General features: G+C 43.9%; 1 protein-coding gene across 6 annotated transcripts in view; it reads left to right on the forward strand.

Annotated features, from left to right (window-relative positions):
• Positions 1–15,147, forward strand: part of SASH1 (SAM and SH3 domain containing 1) — a 299,036-nt gene that overhangs the window by 158,377 nt on the left and 125,512 nt on the right. For 4 of the 6 annotated variants that reach the window (XM_014531305.1, XM_005883721.2, XM_014531308.1 and 1 more), the window contains exon 2: positions 14,179–14,307. In XM_014531305.1, the coding sequence (XP_014386791.1) occupies positions 14,179–14,307 (129 nt within the window). Of the gene's footprint in view, positions 1–1,083; positions 1,129–13,863; positions 13,966–14,178; positions 14,308–15,147 lie in introns of those variants that run through there. The other 2 variants (XM_014531306.1, XM_014531307.1) reach the window with 2 other exon arrangements.

Below are 15,147 nucleotides of genomic sequence, written 5' to 3' on the forward strand. Positions count from 1 at the left end.
CAGAAACATCAATGTGCAAAAAGCACATCGATTGGTTGTCTCCTGCACGGGCCCTTGACCAGAATCAAACCCGGTACTCTACCCACTAAGCCAAACCAGCTAGGGCGAAAAATGAATATTTTTATTCTTGTGATAATTGGCTCAATAGATTTATGTGCGTTCGTTTTAGATTTTTGTTGTTGTTCTCTTAGACATAAGATGACTGTCAAGTTGCACTGTGACCCCGTATAGAATGTGATACACAGCAGCTAATCTACACTGTCCACTTCCAATATGTTTTTAATCTCTGAGTAAGAACAGAAGCATGTGCTTAGGGTCCTCTTTCAGAGCACTTTCACATTATATTCTTGGCAAACGTGTAAGTCTTTTATGATGAACGTTGAGATCATCTTGAGGGGGAATGATGTAGTTAGGAAAGAACTTTTCTTCCCAAAGAAATTGCAATAAAAGTATGGCCATCATATCATATGTAATATTTTATATGGTTACATTCATAGGTTGACAGATACGTAGATATGGAAACAGATCATACTCAACGTTTATGTGCCTGGAACAAGAAGAGTAATGTGGTGTTGCTGATATTCTCTAGATTGGATTTTCTTAAATCTGCCAGTAGAGGTTGGAATGTGATACAGGATGAAGCCAACAGGTTGTCCCGGTTCACCCCACATGTACAAGTGGTCTCCGGAGTCCCTACAGGCAGGCCTTAGTGCACCACTTGCTATTGTGTGAGTGACTTGAGGGGCCCAGGAGTAGGTCACAAGAGCAAATGCCAGAACCTAAGTCATGAAATATGCTTGAGAAGGGTTAGGTGTGTAACAGAGATGTTTTTGAAGTACCTGGAGTTTTTCCAGGGCAGTGAGTGAACTGGTTTCTCCCTGACCCTGGGAAGAAATCACCCAGTTGGTGTCACATGAATGAAATACACTAAATGGTGTCCAGTCAATAGGGACAAACAGGTTTCCCCTCAGCTCATTGTTGCTCATTCCCGGAAAGGGAATATGCATGTCACTGTGGCCATGGCATTGCTCTAGTGTTTGCTCTCTGACAACACCCAAACCAGTGGCATCCAGGTGTGGTTTTCTGCTGGTCTCCCTGATGGCAGCTGAAGGCAAAGGATTCAACCAGGTAAGTTCCTGATGTATTCAGTGCCTTTTCATATGAGTCTGCCTTTGTTTCAAAACGCTCAATGGCTTTTCCTGTCAGGATGTGAGAAGAATGTGAGACTTTAGTGACCTTAAGCCCATTGAAATATCCCTTTAGTTTTTTTGGTACAAGAAACTTCCATCGGATTCCAACAAGATTTTTTGACCCTCAACATGTTAAGAATTATCAGTAGTAAGTGGAAACAAAAATCAATATGTTCTGAAACTGGACAACCGATGGATCCGGGCTGCCTGTCACTACTTGGGTCAATTAAGCAGAAACAGGCTTGAATCATATATGAGCATTTATTCCAATAATATAGCAGCATGGGAGAGCAGCAGGTCATCCACAAATATCTGCTCTGCACCCCACCATATGCCAGCTGCTTATATTGGGTAGAAGGACAAAGGTTATATGGGGGAAGGAGGCAAAAGGAATAAGAATGGGTATGCAAAATGGTATTACAGGCATGGGGAAATAGGAAAAAGGAATGAAAATGGGTATACAGATTATAGGCAGGCAGGGGTGGGAGCCTCTGTTGTTTGGATAATGAAGTTGTTAATCTTTCCATGATAATAGGCAGTTCTTAACTCCCAGGTTCCAGCTTTCTTTAATCAGAGCTAAGTAATCAGGGACTAATATTTCTTATAATTATAGCTAGTCCCCAATATTCTATTTCTGCCCTGAACAGTTCTATATGTGAGGAGACCACAAACTGGTTCCCTTCTCTTCTCCTGCCCCCTGTTCTGCCTGCCACACCCCTGCATTGATCTTTTAGCCACTTCTGGTAGCTATTCCTCTTGAAACAGGTTAGGCTGTCTCCTGACTCAGAGGAACCACATTTGTTGGCCCTTCTGCCTAGAACCCGTTCCCCACCCTCTCACCTAGGACTTCATTTGTCGTTTCTAATGATGTATTTTTGTGTTTGGGTGTCTCACTCACTGGTCTGAATTACTGTTGTAAGGTTGGTGGAGACAGGCTGAAACTTTGAAAGCTCGCCTTTATGTTAGGTAGGAAGTTAGACATGAGCGGCTGGAGTGGGACCTGCCCTGACAGATGTAACAGGAATGTTTCTTCAGTAAATCCCACTTTGCTTTACTTTCATTTTCATTGACCTTAAAGTCTTTTCTGCGTGGTCGAGAAGAACTGAGGTGCCAGCCTGTAACTTCAGTCTGTAACACTTATATGTGAGAATGCTGGGCTAGTGGGTGTATGTCATTGCATAGTTATTAACGCTATGGCACCCTCAGGAAGGGGAGAGATCAGCTCTACTGACTTCCATTTATTCCTTCATTCATTTCATCATTCCTTTATTTATGCACTGATAGATATTTCTCAGGTAATTGCTAAGTGTCAGGCATTTCATGGTGTTAGCTGCTGAACATGCAAAAACGAGTAAGAACCAGCTCCAATCCCTAGGGCAAAAATAGAATATTGGGGACTAGGTACAGTTATAAGAAATATTAATAATGCTCTATTAACCGTGATTGCCTTGTTCTGATTAAAGAAAGGACATTCTAACCTGGCTGGGAGTTGTACACCCCAGGGACCTGGGAGTCAATCTTGGACCTGGGAGTCAATCTTGGAATACAGTCCATTCTCATTCAAGAACTGCCTATTATCGTGGAAAGATTAACAACCTTGTTGCCCAAACAGTGGAGTCCCGCCCCAGCCCGCATTGCCTACTTCCCAAGCCTGTAATTCCTACTTCTCTGTGTAATCTTTATCCTACCCAATATAAGCAGGCGGCTTATGGGGGGAGGGGGGTTGCAGAGCAGATTTTTGTGGATGACCTGCTGCTCTCCCATCCTGCCGGCAGTATTGGAATAAACGCTCATATGATTCAACCCTGTCTCTGCTTAATTGGCTCAAGTAGTGACAGGCAGCCCAGACCCAATGGTTTGTCCAGTTTCACAACTTTCAAGGACTTTAAAGTTTCCTGGGGACAACAACTCTTTAAAAATATCTTAACATAGGAAATTTCAAATACTACAAAAGTAGAGAGAATATTTTAAAGATCCCCTATATCCCAGCACTACAGTTATCAATAATGGTCAGTTTTATTTCACCTATACCTGTACCCACTCCTCTTCCCTCCCCCCATGACCTTGAAGCAAGGAAGACATTAGGTCATTCCACTGTGTGATTTACTCTGATGTCCTGGGAAGATTAGGTGTCATACAAAGTCCATTGTGAAGGGCTGCTGTCTGCGGGTCAGTAGGGTAAAAGAAAGGGGTTGGAGGCAGAAGAAACAGCGGGGGAGTGGCTGTAGTGCTTCATGTTGTAGTTTGATTTCTCCATAACTAGTGCATGGACGGGGAGGTGGAGCCATGGTAGAATCTAGAAAAGGCAAACAGTTCAGATAAAAGGGCTCTTGTATTGCAGGCAACAGACTGACTTTGTCAAATCTTTACTGGGAGACATTTACAGTTTTCACGATTTATATTTTGAAAGTTACAGTGGGCATGGGATATAGAGTGGGTTGTAAATGAGATGGGATTGGAGAGAGGGTGGAGGGTGAATAGCTGGGAAGCTTTGTCAGTGGCTTGAAACACTGACAAAGGTTAGGATGGACAGACTTTTTCAGACATTGAAGGAAAAAAAAGAGATAGTGGAGAAGAAATGTTATAATAACACAGATTTGTTTATGACACATTATAATGTTATATTAGATTTAGTGACCTCTTACTTTGGGGATAAGGGAATTACTCCTGAGAGTCGGATATGATTGAATCTGACTGTCTAGGAAGAGTAGGCATAGGCATTTGTATGCCGCTAAGGAGGTGCAGAAGGGTTTCTGAGTTATCAAAGCGAAAGTTTGGGGCATCCGACTTTTTCAGTACGGGGCCATGTGATTAGTATGCTCAGGTTTGTAAGTCATGTGAATTTTTATTGATAACACTGAGTAGGTATTACCTGCCAGTTCTTAAAAAATGTGGCCTTTTGGCAACATCACCAAGAAAGAGTTTAATCAACACTAGTTCTGTGACAGTGAATGGTTATAAGCATGATGCCTGTTGCCAGTTTTGATCAGGACATCAGGACTTCCACATCTCATTTAACAGCCCAGCCCCACTGCCCTCAGGATGATCCGAGGAAATCAGCTAGTCATTCCAGTGCTGATTCCATGGGCTATCTATCACACTTCCTGACCCTCTGCTCAAGCTGTGGTAGAATAGAATTTCCATAAAACACAGCAAACTCATATTGTATAAGTTTTAACACTATAACCAGGAATTTCAGAATTGTTCTGAGATTAATATATTCATTTCCAAATGTCTAAGAATACTATAGATCACTCCCCCTTCCCCCCAATCAGATCTTTATTGGTTAAATGCTCGAGAATGTCCATACACTCATGATTATGTGTCAAAGGCAGCCAGAGAAAGTGCAAAGTGTGATTCATACTCATCAAATCTCTGAATCTGATCTGAAATTGTGACTTCATTCCCACCCAACTAGCTCGCTCTGCTGTTCCTTCCAGATCTGTTAAGCTCCGGGCAGTTTAGAAATGAGAAGTGAGTTCAGCCTGAAATCGCCATCTGCTAAATCCATATGTCTGTTTTGAGTGTGAATCTGGACTTGAACTTTTTAGAACAAATTGCCAATGTTCCAGTCTTCCCCGTGTATTTTCGAGGTTCTGAGAGTTCCTGTGAAATGTCCTGTTTGAGACATTGATAGCCCAGCAAATTGGATCTCTCAGAGCCTTTAATTCAAAAAGACCTTATGCTAAGTACGCAGTTTAGTAAATCCTTTCAACAAGTTTCCATGACTTAACCCTATGACTGCATTAAAATAAACTACAGGCCATACTTGGCTTTTCTGTCCAGTAATAGTAAGCGTTCATGTTTCTTGATTTTATATTGTTTACTTAGCACCTACCACAGTATTTGGAATGTCATAGGTGTTCAGTTTTGAATTACATTGAATTAATGTAATATTCGGTATTTGGAATGTCATAGGTGTTCAGTTTTTTTTTGTTTTTGTTTTTTTTTTATATTTTCTCCAAATTCTTTTTATTGCTATCTTGAATTGCCATTTTTTCAAAAAAAATTTTTTAATTTACACTCTTTGGGAATCTTTCTGGATTCACTATTCTTTTTTGTTATTCTATTCTTGTTTCTGAATAAAATCTTTTTAAACTTAGAGATCATTTTATTCCTGACAAGATTTTTAAAGACCATCTCTATTTTTTTGCATTTATTATTTTATTTTTATTACATTTATTTATTTAATCCAATAGAAATTTATTTTGAAAGATGTGAGATCTCCTAGATTTCCCTCTTACTAATGTGCTGGCATTGTTTTTATTTCTCCAGAGACAAAGGGTACCAAGGTTGTATTTTTGAAGTGGTTGTTTGCGGCAGCAGTCTGCGGTGTTTACCTATGCCGCCATCTTGGTCTCTCTCTGTTCAGTTTTGAATTACATTGAATTAATGTAATATTCCATTAGGTGTTGATGATTGAAGGGTGCAATTTTATTGCCTTGATCACTTGCTTCATCACACCTGACAACCAACGTGATATGAGAGATACCAGCATGCGCTCTCCCCACGCGGAGGTGATTTCATTCCATTTATTGTAGTGACTCCTCTCCATGGCCAGGAAACTGAGTTTGTTCATATTTAGACCAAGCTTTTTCAAGTTCCTTCCCTGGATAGAATTAAGGATTACAAGTTCACGTAGAAGATTTTGATAATAACATTTTTTTAAAATATATTTTTTTATTGATTTTTTACAGAGAGGAAGGGAGAGAGATAGAGAGTTAGAAACATCGATAAGAGAGAAACATCGATCAGCCACCTCCTGCACATCTTCTACTGGGGATGAGCCCGCAACCCAGGTACATGCCCTTGACCGGAATCGAACCCGGGACCCTTCAGTCCGCAGGCCGACGCTCTATCCACTGACCCAAACCGGTTTCGGCGATAATAACATTTTTTGATGAAAAATCTCAAGCTCTTCATAACCTAGGGTCAGGCAGGCTGCATTGGGCCTGACGGAGGAAGAAGGGAAGGACAAAACGCTTCTGCTGTGACTTTAAACCCTTCCAACTGCTGATGACATTTCCCTAAGAGAACAGGAAGCACAGGAAGAGAAAAATGCAGGAGAACCTTGGGGGCATCTGCGTTTAGGCTTGACTGTGGATAGGGGTTGTGAGAATTCCAAGGAGACCCATGGGCAGGGAATCTATAATAGACTCCAGAGTAGAGCCTTGGGGGGCAGATCCATCAGTGACTTTCAAACTTTTGTCACAGGTTTCCTGGAAGGTATATTTTTCATCAGGTGGATGGTCTACACATGCATAACTGGAACAAATACTGTAGGGAACAGTGCAGACAGTCCCTGATGTATAATGGTTCGACTTAAGACTTTCCGACTTTCTGATTCTGATATCAGGGAATTTGAATGTGGCATTTTGAATTTCGATCTTTTCCTGGCTAACGATGTGTGGATTGATACTCTCATGATGCTGGGCAGTGGCTGGAAGCCATAGCTCCCCATCAGCTGTGCTGTCAGGAGTGTGAACAACCGATACTCTATAGTGCACTGTGTTGCTAGCATTTTGGACATTTTTGTGTTTTGTATTTTTGCATCCCATCGTGTCTATGAAACACCCATATGTGTCTCTTGCTTCTGGTGAGAAGAAGCAGGCAGTTATCCTAATATGAAACTCAAGATAATTGCCCAATTGTGGGCTAATGTCAGTGTTCGGAGCATGTTTAAGGTAGGCCAGGCTAAGCTATGATGTTGGCAGTTAGATATATTCAGTGCATTTTTGACTTGATGATATTTTCAACTTATGATGGATGTATTGGGACGGAACCGCATTATAAGTAGAGGAGCATCTGTACCCTTTTTTCTTGGGCCATGAGCCACCAACATTTTCTGTTCTGTTGGTACTGTCCTATGCTCTGCAATGTTATTTACACAAATTCTGTTCTCATGGCTAAATTTATCTTAGGATTCTGGTGGCTTAGTCTGGTGTCAACCTAGAAGCCAGAAATGAAGCGGCAGGGCCATATATTTTAGACTCTGACGGTTGTTGGAGGGTGCTGGGCATCGCGGCAGCCCGCAGGGTGTCACTGACCTGCGGCTTACCTTGTTAGCACGAGGCAGCGCCCAGACCTGCAGCAGGTCCAGGTCCCGCCAGCTCGCCTTCATCTTCTGGGGAGTCCTGAGCCCAGTGTGTGTGCGGGTCCAGCTCAACCTAGAAGCCAGAAATGAAGCGGCAGGGGCCATATATTTTAGACTCTGACGGTTGTTGGAGGGTGCTGGGCATCGCGGCAGCCCGCAGGGTGTCACTGACCTGCGGCTTACCTTGTTAGCACGAGGCAGCGCCCAGACCCGCAGCAGGTCCAGGTCCCGCCAGCTCGCCTTCATCTTCTGGGGAGTCCTGAGCCCAGTGTGTGTGCGGGTCCAGCATGTAGAGCTCAAGCTTCTGTTGTAGGTCACTCCCAACTGCCAGGTAGGAGTTGATGAGCAATAGACGTGGGTTCCAGTTGTCCTCATGGTCCCCGGGTTCTCATGGGCTCAGTTTTGTTCTTGCTTTTTTCACGACTAGCTTCCTTCCTAACTGCCGGCCTGGCCAACCTATGGTGGCTTTAGGCTCAGTAGTACACGCAGAGGCAGCAGCCTGTGCGGACTGTTTCACCAACTGCCAATTACCCACAGCAGTTGTGCTTCTCTGATCTGACCTTGACCCAAATAATATGACCTGCAGGGTGAGTACCACTGCAGTTGCTTGTCTATTTGGGAATAGGAAGGAAATTAGAACTTTTTATGTATACTTGTTTTTGTCTCATTTAAAATGCCCATGTTTGTGTGTATTTTTAATCTAAATAGTTGTACTAGTTGTAAATGGACATAGTTTATGTTAAGTGCTTATGGTTGTAAGTAGATATAATATATTTATAAGTAATTATACTGTATTAAGAGATTCCCTACCCCAGTCCTTTCTTAAAAAAAAAAATCCTCACTGATGGATATTTTTTCCATTGATCTTTAGAGAGAGTGGAAGAGGAGAGAAGAGGGGGAAAGAGAGAGGAAGAGAGAGAGAGGGAGGGAGAGACATCATGGTGAGAGAGCTACATCAACTGATTTCCTCCTGCATGTGCCCTTTCAGGGCTGGGGGTTGAACCTGCCACCCTTTGGTCCGCTGGTTGGCACTCTAACCATTGATGGTCTGCTGGCTGGCACTGTAACCATTGAGCCAAAATGGCCAGGGTCCTACCCCAGTTTTTTTCTGTTATTTTTTCGGAGACCTTTGAAGACCACTGTCTGAGAAGCAGCTGCTGAGAGTGTTGGGAAGGAGAGAGTGTTAGTATTGCCTGCTGTGAGGCCCTTCCTTCATCAGAAGTGAATTTCTGTTAACTGGAGACCACTGATGCATAGTAGTGGGTGTCATGGCATCAAGATCATATTTGCCCAAGTGATAATTAGACATAGGCTTTGGCAAGTTCTGGGTGTTTCTGGAGAGAAGGGAATGGAAGATATGAAATCAGCCACCCTACAGCCACCTGCCCCGTGGGTGTGCCCCCAGGGCCCTTCCTACCCACCAGCATGACCTAATATGTCCCTTTAGAATATGGTTTGGTTGTTATGTACAAAAAGCTTTCTGGAGACAAACTGTATTCCAGCTCAAACCATGTGCAGAAATGCTGAGAGTGATTCTTCAGAGAAAAATATTTGAGGTCAATTATTATATATTCAATGAATTTCTCCAGAACGATGTGGCAAGATGAAATGACAGAGCTGGTACAAAACAGTGACATCTCACAAATTTAAAAAGGCTGAAGAAGGAACCAGAATTAAAGACTTTTTTTTACGGCAGTAGCAATTTCATTTGAAAGGTTGCTGAAAGTGTTTATCACCTCAGAAATCTTTAAACAAGCTAATTAAGAATAAAACACATTGTGAAGTCATTGGTTAGGCTTCATGGATTTAGCTTGTAGAGGATTTAGCTATTTACTTGTCTATCCCTCTCCAAAACAACAGTGTAAATATCACGTATAAGCTATATTACACTGAGCCGTGTAAATATCACATATAAGTTATATTATATCAAATATATCCTATATATACTTATTATTATGGACAGAAAAGGTAGAGACACAATAAATAAGTAAGCCAGGAGTCTCAACTTCGGGCACTCAGAGCAACACATTGAGTTTTCCCTTGAGGCTGTGTTTTTATACATAGTATTTAAAATAGCAAGTCCACACATTTATTTGCATTTCATTTGCATGTAATCTGCATACAGCCTTACAGATTACATGTGTTTCCTGGGGTCTTCAGAGTAAACCCCCCCCCACCAAGCCTGTGAAGATACTCTAAACCAAAAATGACATCTGGAGAAAGAAGAAACAAAAATAACAATCTCATAGTGCTTTTAGTTTTCACTTTTTCCAGAGACAGAAGTACCCTGGGAGGTAAAAATCAGTTGTTGAGAGAGCAGTACTTTGTTTCTTTTCTCCTTAATTGTAAAAGCAGCCCCCCCCACCTCATCCCCTACCCCCAGTCTGAACTGTTTGGTACATAGCCCCTTATCTCTGTTTTTGTGCTGGTGTGTAAGAGATGGATGTTTGGTAGAAACGTGTGCTATGGCTTTGCAGGAAGAATACACAAGTATTGTCTTCCATTGAGCTGACACTGGTAGTGGGACCATAGATTTAATTCAAGTCTGTGCCAGTGACCTGGATATCCACATGAAAAGATGCTGTGACATGGTCTGTAACAAGAAAAGGGAAGAGAACTTGAATTTGCATCTCTCTCTCTCTCTCTCTCTCTCTCTCTCTCTCTGACAGGGGTGGGAAAATGCTTGTAAAACAATAACGTGACACAAAATTTCACAATTTACTTTTAAGAATTATTTTGAGGAAATAAAAATTTCCCCCGTCCCCAAATTTGAATAAACATTGCTTCAGCCTCTAATGCGTGAGAATCAAAGAAGAAGTGAAACAGATTAGGCAAGTATTAAACTCCGGAGCAGAAAATATAAAAAAAAAAAAAGGTTAAACGAGAGTTGGTTTCAATGTTTTAATAATTGTATCTATTATAATAGAGATGATTTAAAGTTACTATAGTTAGTTTATTTTGTAACATCAGTGCCTCCAGACATTGGCATTGTAGGGTGTTGAGTCAGACATGGACTTCATAATCAAAAGGAAAGATGCGTACTAGGCGTGGAGCTATCGAAATACAGCTGCATTATTTAAATTCCCTACAACTAATGTTGCAAACATTTTTCGTGAGATAAATATTTTTACTGACAGGTCTGTACTATCTCAAGTAAGAACACGTTGGATAGAAACGATGCAAAGGTTTTCAGATAGTCCCGAACGAGATGGATGGGAAGGCTCCTTTCTGGGGATGGCAGACAGGACCAACTTTTAAAAAAATAAAAAAAAAAAATTTTTTTTTGCCTTTTTTGGCATTTAAATCATCAAGACTGATGAAAGTGCTAATTATGGGGACTTAGTGCACATCTGGAAAGCAATTTGGGAAAACACAGAGGCAGCTGAGCCACCCTGTTCTGAATGATCATTTGCTGAGCAACAAGTATGGAGTGAATACCGCAGCCTAAGATGTTTGCTGTCTTTGGCCTGAGTTAGTTGAACAGCTGTTTTCTCCCTCATGAGCTACAGATATATTTTGAGGCTCCCACATTGCTAGGAAGTTCCGAGTGATTGGGAGTGAGGGCTGGGGAGTTAAATGTTTTTACTAGTAGGAAAAAAGTTTGATCAACAGCTTCGAAACTTTGGAACTGCAGTGAACAGTTGGTTTTGAAGGTGTTGCTAGGATATTTGAGAGAGGAGAGAAAAAGGGGAAAAGTAAGTGGAACAAAGCTACATTAATAATTGAATTTTTTTTGGAGTGGCCTTGATTTAGTCCATGAAAACAGTGGGTTGTGAAAACTTGTACAGTTCATATAAAGGCTGGTTATTTTTGTGAGAAGGCAGAATTCCAGATGAGAGTGCTTTGGCTTGTACACTACAACTCCTAGTGCCTCTGTAAATGAGAGATAGATAGATAGCTAGGTAGATAGCTAGGTAGGTAGGTAGATAGATGATAGATAGATGATAGATAGGTGTTAATTTCCATTAAGAATGTATAACGTGACTAACAGTCTCACTCAGGCACTCAGGTATTAGATGTGGATGTTGTACTTGGTCGAAGGTGGCAGGTATGTTTCATTTCCTGGATGGATGAAAGAAGGTTTCTGGGTGAGGACAGCATCGTATTCTGGGGAGACCAAGACCACTCTAGAGAGCCCAGGGTCTCCCAGGGGTCCTAGTTGTTGTGAGGAGTAGCAGGATCAGGGTGAAAACTCATAAAACTGGGTTTTAGATAAAGTGTTTGAACGCAGTGCCCTCTACCTTCTAACTCACTCCAAAGGGAGCTCCTTGGTCTCTCTCAGTCTCTGCTGGGCGAGTGAGCTAAGAAAACAGGGGGTTCTGGGAGAGAACTGGAGGGACGGTGAGGGCTTTGTTTCCTTGACGTGTGAGCAAACATCCCAGGTTAATGGAGGCAGATGCTGATGCTAACGGTGGCCCGGCTCCCTCTGTCCTCGGAGCTGTCCAGGTGCTTCCCCGCTGGCGGAGGCAGCTGTGGACGAGCCCTTGCCTCGGCGGGCACTTTGCTCTCACAGTCCTGGCTGTCAGTAGCTGGTGGTCAGGACAGATGTTCCCATGGGAGCAGCTCACATGCCCTCCCTCTTTGCTGAAGATTCTTCCAGTCCTTTCTCCTGGTGTTAGCCCAGGTGCACGGGGTGGGAGAGGGCCCACTGGCGGGAAAGCCGCCACCGTGGGGGCTGCTTGTTGATTGCTGTCTGACTCCGCTGGTCCGCCCAGTCTGCACACCTCAGCTCCTTCCTCAATGGGTTGGAACTGGGGAGGGAGGTGAAGGGCCCTGAAGCCAGGCTGGTCAGCTTGGGGCTTATTTTGTAGGATGGGACATGGGGGTGGTGTGGCTAATTCCCAGGGGCGAGAGACCCAATCAGATCTGTTTACTAGTATATGGCAAGGTCGCGTGAGCGGGTCAATGGCAGATTAGAAGACAGGAGAACCAGGTGGGAAGTTGTAGATATTCGTGCGGTGGCCCGTGTGGCATGTGCTGTTGAGTTGAGGCGGGTCAGGGCAGACCTTTGCATCGTGATTTGATTTAGCAAATTATTTCAGGAACCTCACCTTAAGATATTCTGAGGTGCTTCCCTCTTTCCTAAGAGTGACTGTTTCCTGGCATTTTCCTTGTCTGAAGACAGAAAAGCAAAGGCCCGTAGGGTAGGCTGGCCGCCTCTGTGGATTTCCTCAGAGGCTCAGCAAAGAGTCCACCCTGACTGATGTTATTTCCTAATTTACTCGACAGTGAACATTTGAAGAGCCGGGTCGGTTCCTACCTCTCTACACTGTCCATCCAGCCTGTCCTCTCAGACAGTGAGGGAGTGACTTTTACCCAGACGTGTTCAAATATCTCACTGTCTTGGACGAGCCCCCCGGCCCCTAGCTCTATCCTGGGGACTTGGAGGCAATTACCGCAAATGTGGGAAGGGAGAATATTTTCTAGAAATTCATTGCTTTCAATTTCTGTTTCCCCGTTTAGTTCTGTAAAACCAGGGAATGCAGAAGTGGGGGTAGTGATGATGGTTGCTCTGAGGCAGGCTCCTGACGGGGGCCCCGAGGTCTGCAGCACAAGGCTCTGGAGAACTCTTAGTCCCCAGACCTGAGCTGCGCTTAAGTGTGCTTTTCAGTATGAGATACGTTTCCCTGGGAGGGGGTGGGGGGGGTGCTGCTGTGAATTACGCCAAGAGGCTGGCCCGGGGTCTGTGAAATACAAAGTGTGTGCACCTTTCAGGGTGTCTAAAACTTGCATTTTTGGGGGCTGTCTTGGTAAAATCGTTTTTCTGGGTTGCCTTGGTGGGGTCATTTACTCAAACCAAAGGAAGGTGTGCTGGGAGGTGAAAAGGGGTAGGGGAGACCTTTCTCCGAATGAAGGGAGGAAGGAAGGAAAGACTAGAAGAAAGGGCATAACTTACAAGTGGCTGCAGCATGTTTGTCATCTTAGGTGTCTGTGTTCAGACATGTATTTAGGAATCAGCTCCCTTAAAGGAAGACTATAGTTGGAAACATGACCTTGTAGTGAATGTTATGAACTACGTAGCTTTTGAACACTTACTGTGTACCAGGTGGACTTGGATGGGCTAAGTTCTAAGTGGTTTATGATCCTTCATTACTCCTCCCTGTGAGGGAGGGACTGTTACTCTCCCACTGTTGCCAGAGGTTAGGAACGTGCCTGAGGTCACGGAACCACCCGTGCCAGCGAGCTGGGTGTGAACTCAGGAGTGTAGGCTCCAGCACACCTTCTGGGCACTTTCTTCAGGAAAGAGACAGATGTGATTCCTTATTTGTTTAGGTGACTTTGTAATGTGTACTTTTGCATCTGTAGTTGGAATGACTCCACTTTCCTGAGGGTCTCCTGGGAGGGGATGGTTCAGGTGTGTCCCAGATGCAGCGTTCCCCATAGGTTGCTGAAATCTCAGATGCCAATCAGAACTTCTGGGAGTGGTGTCCTGGCATCAGGATTTCACAAAAGCTTCCCAGGAGGTTCTGATGCAGCCAGGGCCCACGGGGCTTTAGGGAGCCTCGTACTGACACGTGCCTCTGCTGAAGGGACTTCCCTGGAGGTGCCTTAGCTGTGCTAAGCAGGCAGAGGTGTGAGTTAGCTGTGGCTTGGGTACCATACAGTCCCAGGATGGGGGCCTGGCTTCTTTGCTCATTAGCCCTGCCACCTGGGGCTGTTGCTCAACTTCTTGGAGTTACGGTTTGTCTATCTATACAGCGAGGAACTAGGTCCTGTGTCCAGGGGCTGTGCTGACGTTTGGAATTGTCACCTGGCACATGTTCCCCACCTAATAAATGACAGCTATCACTGAAAACCCTGTGGAGAGGGAGACGGCATAGTGTGGGGTGTTTGCAGGTGGACTGACTGTCTTGTTCTTTTCCTGTTTCTCCCTCCCGCCCTCCTCACCCTCAGGATGGCTCCCTGGGCAACATCGATGACCTGGCACAGCAGTATGCAGATTACTACAATACCTACTTCTCCGATGTGTGCGAGAAGATGGAGGAGCTGCGCAAACGGCGGGTTTCCCAGGACCTGGACATGGTGAGTGCGTGGCACTGGGGATGTGCTCCTGCCCAGCCGGCTGCTCCTGTCCCTGCTCATGGCCCAACACCCCCTCTTTGGGCCTTCTGCGGTACTGATGTGCATGGAGCATCAAACTGCAAGCTGCTAAACTAGTTTGGGATGAAAAATTTCAGATCCCTAAAAGGTTAATAACCCAGTTCTGCATGTATCAGACTGAATGAGTATTGGCTGGGGCAGTATTAATTGACTTTTAAGCCCAAAGGATGTCTAAGCTACTTCTGTCCTTCCTTCCTACCTTCCTTTCTTCCTTCCTCCCTTCCCCTTCTCCTCCTCTTTTTCCTCCCTTTTTTCCTCCTCCTCCTCCTTTTAAAAACAAAATAAGATTAAAAAAAGCAACCCCCCCCCTCCCCCCTAATCTCCCACCTAGCAATAACCATGTTGGTATTTTAACAGATCTCTGCTCAGAGGTTGTCTGGGCATTTTTATATCAGCAATGTAATTCTTGCTTTTTTCCTTAACATTTTATTATATTCTTCCTTTTTTAAAAAATATGTTTTTATTGATTTCAGAGAGGAAGGGAGAGGGATAGAGAGATAGAAACATCACTGATGAGAGAGAATCATTGATCGGCTGCCTCCTGCATGCCCCCTACTGGGGATCAAGCCTGCAACCCAGGCATGTTTCCTTGACCAGTATCGAACCCGGGACCCTTCAGTCCATAGGTGACGCTCTATCCACTGAGCCAAACCAGCTAGGGCATATTTTTCCATGTTTAAGACCTCTTTGTCATCACTATTTTCATGGCTACATTCTCTTCTTTCACTCAGATATATTGAAATCCATTTGGCTGGTTTGTAA

Source organism: Myotis brandtii, unplaced genomic scaffold (genome assembly GCF_000412655.1).
Source record: "Myotis brandtii unplaced genomic scaffold, ASM41265v1 scaffold8, whole genome shotgun sequence".
NCBI classification, from domain to species: Eukaryota; Metazoa; Chordata; class Mammalia; order Chiroptera; family Vespertilionidae; genus Myotis; species Myotis brandtii.